Genomic DNA, 9,340 nt, shown 5'->3' on the forward strand with positions numbered 1-9,340 from the left:
CATAAAATTGGGCAAAGCAACAAGAATAAATTTGCATAAAATTGGGCAAAGCAACAAGAACAAACAAATTTCCAAGACAATGTCTCCAGGGAGGGAGCGACGCCACGGGCACCGTTGTCGTCCGACCAACACACCCGGAAGGCTCACCGGGAGAGGGGAGAGATGGAAGAATAACGCCTTCAAGAAGGTGAACGGCGCCCGAGAGCGGCGTCGTCATTGGCTCGCAAGCAGACTCTAGATTTCACCATCACCCTGTTCCCTCCCTAGGGTCGAAGAAACCATTAGGCACCACCGAGCGCCGCCACGGGGCCGAAACGCCACCACAGCGCAGGCACCCCCGCTGCAGAAGGCCACTAGAAGACGGGCAACCGGAGGCCAGAGGCCAGCAACTGAGCCGTGAGAGCGCCCCCCCCCCAACGATCTGAGGCGAAGGAGCCAAGAGGGAGCGCACCCGGGTAGCGGTGCATGCCAGACGATGGACCGCCCCGGGGTAGCAGAGGCAGCAACGGCGCGGCCACGCCCACCCCGGCCACCGGAGCCACCTGACGCACGCAAGATGACGGGCAGCCCCGGGGCAAGTGGCGGTGGCGGCGCAGCCGCGCGTCCACGCCACCCGGGCCACCAGCACCACCCGGAGCAGGGCCGGCCGGGAAAGGGCACACATGACCCACCGGCGCCCCCGGACCAAGGCCACCAGGGGAGGGCGACGACCCCTACCGAGGGCGACTAGATCTGGACCAAGGGGGTCTGGATCCGGTGAAGAGGAGGCCGGATCCGGCCTCGGCGGCCGGCGGAGAGGCGTCGACCAAGGCCTAGGTTTGGAGGCTGCGGAGAGGGAGGTGCGGGGGGGGGGGGGGGGGGGGGTGGCGAGGGCAGGGAGGGAAACGGCGGACAAGGCCAGCTTCGACCGAGCCGCGGGCCGCCGGTGGTAGCGGCCGGAGGTGACATGGAGTTAGAGAGGACCTACCAATAATTTTATGTACAATAATCTAAGGAGGCATAAAATTGGGCACAACATGAAAATCAAACAAATTTGGATCTATCACCATTACATAGGTATACAATGCCAAATTATCGATAGGATCGAGACAATTCCACCTTTGGAACTAGCTGTATGTACCACTAGCAAAATTGGTGAAAACCATTTTAACCACGGTATGCAATATGCTGCACCAATATCTTAGGGAAAACTATAATGCTACATTTGCGCCTCATCACGAAAATGCCCCCAACAAAGCTTTAGTTCTGCTTTTCCATGTTAGCGAAAAATTTAGCGGTGAATGGCTACACAACCCTGCCGGTCAATGCTTCAAGACTATCTCCCCAACTATGATTCAGACTGTAACCTTTGGCGAACTTGCTCGACCAGGAGTTTCAGGTTGTCCTAACAAAAGCAGCGAGTTTGGGGGTTATTATATCAAGGTAACGTCAAATAGAAAACAGAGTGATAATGCAATCGAAGCAGACCAGAATGCATACATTGGTAAGCTCTGGATCACCGGCAAGCTCTTCGAGCATGCTCTGAATGCTGTCATCTTCACCATAAGCCTGAGCAGCAGTCTCAAGGACGGCGCTGAAGATATTCTCTGGAGATTCATGTTGTTCAATGCTCTGTCGAGCTTGAAGGAGATCAAGCTGCCCAAGGAATACAAAAGGTGAGATTCATGTTATTCAATGCAAATAAAAGCTATTATTTACTCAGCGCTCAACGGAATGACTTACCTGAGAGCTGCTGTTGTCAAATACATGTCCTCTCGCTGACTCCTCTCCTCTCCCTCACAAGTCTCAACCCAGTCTCTTCTCTCTCCGCCCAAGTCCTCCCCCGTCGAGACGAGTCGCCATCCTCCCCGCCGCCGCCCATCCCCGTCCGGCCGGACTGGGATCGACCCCTCGTCACCTCGGTGAGTAGCCCTGCCTTTCTCGGACGGGTTGTTCTGGAGCTCGTGCTTGTTCTAGGGTGCCGCGCTTCTTCACTGCGTCCGTGGGCGGCCAAATCCAAATCTCGCTTCCACTTCCATTGCGTTGGGTTTTGTGTTTTCCGCCGCGGAGGCGCCCCGGGAATCTCCTCCGTTCCGCTCCTCCGTGGTGCGATCGGGTCGCTCTGCGTCGGCGCTCTAGATACATCTAGGCGAGGCTCGAGGGGGGTCACGCTCACGCGTAGCAGGGAGCAGCTGGTTCCATAGGTTAGCGTGGGGGAACGGGAAGCCTAGCGAAAAGTTTGATCTTTTCCACGGGACGCCTGAGCATTCGAGTTGTTTGTGGGTTTTGCGGCGCCTGATCCGTGTGTCCATCTCTCCTGCTGTGTAGGATGGCTGATGATAATCCCCATGGCGCCAGCAGTTCGACGGCGAAACCAGCTGATGATCCGGAGACCACCGTTGAGATCAACATCAAGACCCTGGATTCGCAAGTCCACAAGCTCCGCGTGAACAAGAATGTGAGAACTCTCCTACCTGCTTGGCATTTTAGTGTGCGTCTGTCCGTCTGTTTGAACTATTGTGGAGTAATAGGCCATACCTTTCATGCTGAACTTTAGTTCATGTAGTTAGCATTAGGATGCTTCTTTCTTCCTTTTTATCAGAGGAGCGCCAATATTTCGGAAGAACTTACCGTCACAATTTTAGGCGCCTGTTTCGGTCCTTAAGGAGAAGATAGTTGATGCAACTGGTGTTCCTCTGGATCAGCAGCGGTTGATTTTTAGAGGAAGGGTCTTGAAGGATGATCACCTCCTGTCAGAATACCGTATCCTTTCAGCTTATGCATCTTGCACCAAGGCTATAAGCCTATAAAGCATATACTTGAACCATCTTCTTTTCCGTCACCCTTATCGTTTTGATGAGTTGTACTTTGTAAGCCGTACTGAGTGCATGTTTCCTTATTACCCTTTCCCCCCTAATTGCCTAGTTATGTGCAATGATCGGTTAGTAATGAAATAATTTATTGTTCTGAACTGTAAGGTTAGGGTGATTTGCTGACCTGCAGAATCAGAATATTTGCTTGTAAGCTGGTTAGTAGGTTGTTTAATGCCATATCAAGTGCATTCTCAGCTGAAATTCATGCAACCCTATGCAGAATGCTTCATACTATGCGGAGGCTAGTGCTAGATTATTGTCTTCCATCATCTGGTGGTTGGATTTGTTATTTCATAAAGGAGATTACCTCCATATAAATTCCTATTGAAAATTTTGATTTGTGTAAAACATTTTTTTTTCCATTTTCCTACTTGCCAGCTTTTCAAATGCTTTGTTGCGTCGTTTACCTTCCTGTGTGTTTGTTTCTCTCTATCTGAATTCTGTCACCTGTATCCTTGACAACCGCAAGATTTGGAAGATGGATTTACATTGCATCTGGTTGCTCGTCGTGCAGCTGAGGGCCAGAATTCTTCTGGGACTTCTGAAGGAAACACACATGCTAATGGTAAGTCATCCTACAGTTGCTGTGTCAGCTACTGAGCTACATCATCTGTTCTAAAATTTGGATATGCTTCCATGATATGTTGCCTACTTGGTGCCTTATTCTGCATATCTGTCATTAGAAAAATAAACCTTCAGTCTAAGGGCTGCAAAAATTTGCTAGTTGTGTTAAGTAATGTTGAATAGTGAGTGCTTAGGTTGGTGCTGAACCTAATTGATCCCTGTTAGTGCTTAGCTACAATAAGATGCTGGACATGGGCCTGATAAAACATTTTTCATTTTTTGTGCAGTAAATTTTGCTGCAAATGGAGGATTATTGGATGATATTTCCAGGGTATGATTCTCTCATTGTTGGGTTTGTCTCCATGAAACTACCTGATTTGCTTGGCTCATGGCTATGGCCTTGTTTGTTTCAGCTTCTGGTCGATTTTGAAGGCTCGATTTTGAGAAATCCAAATCCGAGAATCGAGAGTCCAGGATTCTAGGAGTCATCGGACTTTTGGATTTCTCAAAATTGAGCCTTTAAAAAGCAGCTAGAAGCTGAAGCAAACGGGGCCTATGTCTACATTTGTACTGTACCTTTTTAATTCCTTTTTTTAATTAATTCTCTTGTAACAAACCATAGAGGCTTTGCATTCTGATGGGATGATGGATGACATGGCTAGGGTTTATGCTTTGGTCTAGCGTTTTGTATATTGCCAAAATATAAACCAATTGTTTGACTTGTCAAATGGTACAATGCCCTCTAACTCTTCTCCTATTTGCAGAGTGTTCGGGATCTTCTTGGTTCCTTGGGTGTTGCGATGTCAGGTGGTCTTACCAATACGTCATTTTCGGTAAGAAGGCAGTTCTTCTCATGATCTAATTTGGGTACCTGAGACATCTCAGAGTTTAGTTATTTTATGGCTGCTTTATTAGGTTCCTTTGGCTACTGCACCAGAAGGGGCGAATAATGTCCCTGGAAGAACTCAGCCAGTAAACCCAGCACAACCAGGGTTCTTAGTTCCGAATCATCAAATCCATGTAACACAGCTTCAACCAGGAGCTATTCCTCGCAGCATGGTAGATACTTTGTGCTTTCTTGCTCTTGCTCCTGTATTTCTGTTTGTGTAGCATTAAGTTGACTTTAACCAATGGTAACAGGTTATTCCGGATTCTCTGACAACTCTTACGGAGTACATGGAACGCGTAGACCGAGTCTTACAGAATAATGGTATCATATTTTTCTTACAGTTGGTTAATTCATTCCTTGCCATCAAAGATCTTGATATTTTCTTCTGTGAAGGTACTCCACCATCCAGGGATTCAGAAGGCCAGCAACGACCAACAGCAGATGATGCCAATGTTAACCCAAGATTTCCAAGTCCTGAGGTTTTGGCTTCAGTTATTGAGCGAGCCCAACAACTTCTTAGTGGCAGCGCATCTTCTGCTCTTTCTGTATGTTACTTCTCTTCTGTGTCTGTGCTATGTACTTTTTACCTTGCAATGTTAATCAATCATCAAATGATTTACCTCTTGACGCTTTGAGGTTGATATCTTGTTCATCTAAAATATTTGCCTCCCTAGTTATACTCTGCATTTTTTACACATTCTATTCTGGGGTGGTCGTTGCAAACACATTTACTACAATTTTCACATATTTTGGGTTGTTGTCTTTTTGTGCTATTCTGTGGGAATCTATATAAACTGAAGGACTAGTGAAAAAACTCTTCTTGACCACCCTTGGACAGCAACCCTGGCTTATAGTGAAGGTATAAGCTATGTCCGGGCTTCAAGGTTAAATTTTGAAGCCCGAAGACTATTTATCGTTTAATGTCTGCATGATTTTCTGAGTATGCCTTAACATTTTCTCCATGTTGGCTTTGTTTGTTCCTTTTTGGATGCTTTGGTGATGTTGTGTAGCACGGTTCAGTTTTTAGGACATTTTTAGATACTATTTATTTATCTGAAAGATGCCTTATGGACTTCCTAACTGATATATGCAAACTTTTCTTTGGATATCTTTAAGTTGTTTTTTTTTTGAGGAACTCCTGAATGATAGATGAAAACTTTCCCTTGGAAATATTTGTGACATTTATGTATACATAATATTATATTTCAGCACGTCGCACAACGTATTCGGCAAGATGGCAGCACTGGGGATGCATCTATTCGTCGTGAGATCCAGACTGAATCGGTTCAGCTGGGAATTGCAATGCAACATTTGGGTGCTATGTTTTTTGAGCTTGGTCGGACAATGATGATGCTTCGAACAGGGCTTTCTCCTGTATGCATAATTGTTCCGTTCCTTCGTGTTATGTAACTTTGTGTATGTCGTCACCATTTTGATTTTTTTTTAATTTTGCAGTCTGAAGCTTTTGTGAATTCCGGGCCTGCTGTTTATATAAACTCCACAGGACCAAATCCAATCATGGTTCAGGTGACAATTGTTGCACCTTTTCCATGTTAAATTTGATGATCAGAGCCTTCTAATCAGAGCAACACATTTCTCTATTTGTGCAGCCATCTTTTCAAAACACTCCGCCTTTTGGAGTTTCGAACATACCAGTTCTGGGAGGAGTTTCTGGTGCTTTTGGTGTAGTTGATCCTTCTCGGTCATCTGGTTTCGGAGATCCTTTTCGGAATATTAATGTCCAGAGTAGTGGTAAGGTCACATTTCATCTATTTTTTTTCACTCCTGTTATGGTCTCAAGCTAGAGCAGGAAGCTGCCAGAATTTTTTCCTCTGAACAAATTGTTTCTGTATTGGATCGTTAGATGATCATAAGTTGTGTTTAAAAATAAACTTGCCTCTTCACAGCATTAAAAACTGTTTTAATGTATTTCTTAATTACACTATACAGTTATTCCTAATTTGTTTGAGACGCTAGATATTTATCATCTCATAATTGATATCCTAATATCATGAATTGGATCTACCTTGTAAATCTATATTACCGATCCGCTGGCATGAATTGGACAGAAGTGTGTAATATTATGTATATTTGAAGTTCACATTAGTGTTGGGTGCGGTATCTGTCAGATTTGACAGGCGTCATGAGTGTACTTGCTACTTGCTAGATCAGTACTCTGTTCTTGAGTTTCTTCTGGTATATCCTGGAGTTCATTCACACGTGGAAATTTATATTTTGTTTCTATCAGATTGTTGGATCTTCCACATCGGTGTCTAGTCAGCTTCCCCTAACTATTATTTCTTTTTTCATTCCCGAACTTAGGTGCATCTGCAACAAGTGGTTCATCTGCTGGTACCACCACCACTTCTGAAGGGGCTACCAACGGGAACCGCCAAGATGCAGCAAGAACTGAAGGAAGTAACCCACCAGGTCACCCAGCTGGAACACGTGGATTGCCAACCAGAACAGTTGTTGCAGCTATTCCAGCACGGTCCTCAGTGGAGGCTCCAAACCATGTTCTAAGTGTTTTCCTGCCTGTTCAAGTGAGGGGTCAAGTTGCCGTACCTAACCAGTCAGCCTCCTTTCAAGGTTCTCAGACAGCAGCGGGCAATGGAGCTCAACCAAATTCAACACCTGCTGTTCCACAAGCTTCTGTAGGTGGTGTTCCACCTATAGTAGCACAGGTGACAGCACAGGTAGCCAATGCACCAGGCCAGGTTTCTTCATCAGCACAAAGTGCAGCGGACCAGGGATTTAACCAGACCACAGACAGCAGAGCTGGTGTGCTGAGTTCTTCAACCCCAGCCACTACGCCACAGCAGAATGATCCCTCAGGTTAGAATCACGGACAGACTTAATTAATAAAGTGCAGTTAGATATGAGTGATCTTTTTGGCAAAGGTGTTGTGAGTTCTTTCTTGACATCTTACTGGTATTCACCATTCCTGTGGTTAGGTACGTGCGGTTCCACTTTGCCATCTCAGGATGGTTTACATCAGCATCCACAATTGGAAGATACCAGTGCAGGTAGAACCAACCTATCAGGAGACCCCACAGGCCCCTGTGGTATTGATGTTCCTTCGAGCACATCAGCAGAAAATTCTGCGCTGAAGAACAAATCCTCGGATGGAGTGGGTTCACAATCTCTTGAGCATTCTGCAAGTGGTAGCTCAGAACCTGTAGGTCTTGGTGGAGGTCTGATTCCAATGGTATTAATTCTTTAGCCTGTTGGGATTCTATTATCAGTTTTCGTTTTGATGTTGAATATATCCACAAGTCATATGTTTGAGGAGTTTGTTGTGTTTTGCTATTGTTTAATTGCTTCTTTCAACAACACTTGCAGAGACGGAGCAGAGCAGCGAAGCCATCTGGGAGCACAACTGATTCTGGTAGAGATTCATCTTCAGTCAGCCAAAGCCAAGATGCTATTTCAGTGGCCCAGCAGTTTCTGCAAGGTTTTGCTTCACAAAATACTAACGCTAGCCGAAGCAACACCCCCACCTCTGGTCCTCCATCCTCTAGGTCACAGCCTACTGGAGTTCCTCCAAGAAGACAGAGTGGTGAAGGACAACATGATTTTGGCAGCATGATATCTGGTATGCTCAACAACCCAGTTTTTGGCAACCTATTGTCAAACGTGGCAACACAAGCAGGGGGCTCAAGTGCTGACATGAGGAGCGTGATGGAAGGATTACAGAGCCCTGCTGTTGTAGATACAATAAGCAATATTGTGCAGAATGTGGATGAGCAAGACCTTGGGGCCATGTTTGGTTCAGGCAGGGGGCAAGGTGGCATGGATTTGTCTAGAATGTTGCAGCAAATGATGCCCGTTGTATCCCAAGTTCTTGGTGGCGCAGGAGCCCCTCCTGCTGGTGCAAATAATGGGCAACCTAGATCACAGCGTCGGTCAAGTATCACTGCAGGAGGAAATGTATTAGACAACAGCAGCTCTCAGGTAAGTCATTCCGTTGAGCGCTGAGTAAATTAATAGCTTTTATTTGCATTGAATAACATGAACCTCACCTTTTGTATTCCTTGGGCAGCTTAATCTCCGTCAAGCTCGACAAAGCATTGAACAACATGAATCTCCAGAGAATATCTTCAGCGCCGTCCTTGAGACTGCTGCTCAGGCTTATGGTGAAGATGACAGCATTCAGAGCATGCTCGAAGAGCTTGCCAGTGATCCCGAGCTTACCAATGTATGCATTCTGCTCTGCTTCGATTGCATTATCACACTGTTTTCTATTTGACGTTACCTGGATATAATAACCCCCAAACTCGCTGCTTTTGTTAGGACTACCTGAAACTCCTGGTCGAACAAGTTCGGCAGAGGTTACAGTCAGAATCGCAGCCAGGGAGCCAGTCTTGAAGCATTGACCGGCAAGGTTGTGTAGCCATTCACCGCTAATTTTTTTCGCTAACATGGAAAAGCAGAACTGAAGCGTTGTTGGCGGCGTTTTCGTGATGAGGCGCCCGGTGGGTGTAAATGTGGCATTATGATTTTCCCTGAGATATTGGTGCAGCATATTGCATACCGTGGTTAAAATGGTTTTTACCAATTTTGCTAGTGGTACGTACAGCTAGTTCCAAAGGTGGAATTGTCTAGATCCTGTGGATAATTTGGCAATGGATACCTATGTAATGGTGGTGGATCTGTATATTCAGGCAAATTTGTTTGTTTTTGCTGTTGTGCCTAATTTTATGGCTCCTTGGACTCTTGTATATAAAATTATTAGTAGGTCCTCCCTGACTCCATGTCACCTTCACCTCCCGCCGCTGGCCGGTCAGGTGGGCGGCGGCAGCCCACGGCTCGGTCGAAGCTGGCCCTGTCCGGCGTTTCCCTTCCTCCCCTCCCTTCCCCCGGCCTCCAAACATAGGCCTTGGTTGACGCTCTGCCGCTAGCTGCCCAGGCCAGATCCGGGCCCACCTGGCCCACCTGGTTCGGATCTGGTTGGTTTGGATCTGGTCGCCCTCGGTGGGGGGTCGCCGCCCTCCCTCGGTGGCCTTGCTCCGGTGGCGCTGGTGGGTCATGTGTG

The 9,340-nt window shown here is 46.6% G+C and overlaps 1 protein-coding gene across 1 annotated transcript; it reads left to right on the forward strand.

Moving 5' to 3' along the window:
* The first annotated feature begins 1,770 nt into the window (after window positions 1–1,770).
* On the forward strand, window positions 1,771–8,998 carry LOC112896787 (large proline-rich protein BAG6-like). Its single transcript, XM_025964919.1, has 17 exons — window positions 1,771–1,901; window positions 2,308–2,437; window positions 2,625–2,742; window positions 3,322–3,417; window positions 3,704–3,747; window positions 4,181–4,249; window positions 4,332–4,475; window positions 4,557–4,626; window positions 4,699–4,850; window positions 5,515–5,679; window positions 5,761–5,832; window positions 5,916–6,057; window positions 6,628–7,140; window positions 7,260–7,513; window positions 7,648–8,259; window positions 8,348–8,503; window positions 8,599–8,998. The coding sequence occupies exons 2-17, from the start codon at window positions 2,309–2,311 to the stop codon at window positions 8,671–8,673; spliced, it is 2,811 nt and encodes a 936-aa protein (XP_025820704.1). The 5' UTR covers window positions 1,771–1,901; window position 2,308; the 3' UTR covers window positions 8,674–8,998.
* The last annotated feature ends 342 nt before the right edge of the window (window positions 8,999–9,340 follow it).

The sequence above is a fragment of the Panicum hallii genome, chromosome 6, assembly GCF_002211085.1.
Source record: "Panicum hallii strain FIL2 chromosome 6, PHallii_v3.1, whole genome shotgun sequence".
In the NCBI taxonomy this organism is placed as follows: Eukaryota; Viridiplantae; Streptophyta; class Magnoliopsida; order Poales; family Poaceae; genus Panicum; species Panicum hallii.

Bases quoted from the DNA above. Each gene is read 5' to 3' on its own strand.
- LOC112896787 (XM_025964919.1), top strand. From the start codon at position 2,309: ATGGCTGATGATAATCCCCATGGCGCCAGCAGTTCGACGGCGAAACCA. The intron at 3,748-4,180 runs GTATGATTCTCT...TCCTATTTGCAG, and splicing joins TATTGGATGATATTTCCAGG to AGTGTTCGGGATCTTCTTGG. The intron at 6,058-6,627 runs GTAAGGTCACAT...TCCCGAACTTAG, and splicing joins TATTAATGTCCAGAGTAGTG to GTGCATCTGCAACAAGTGGT.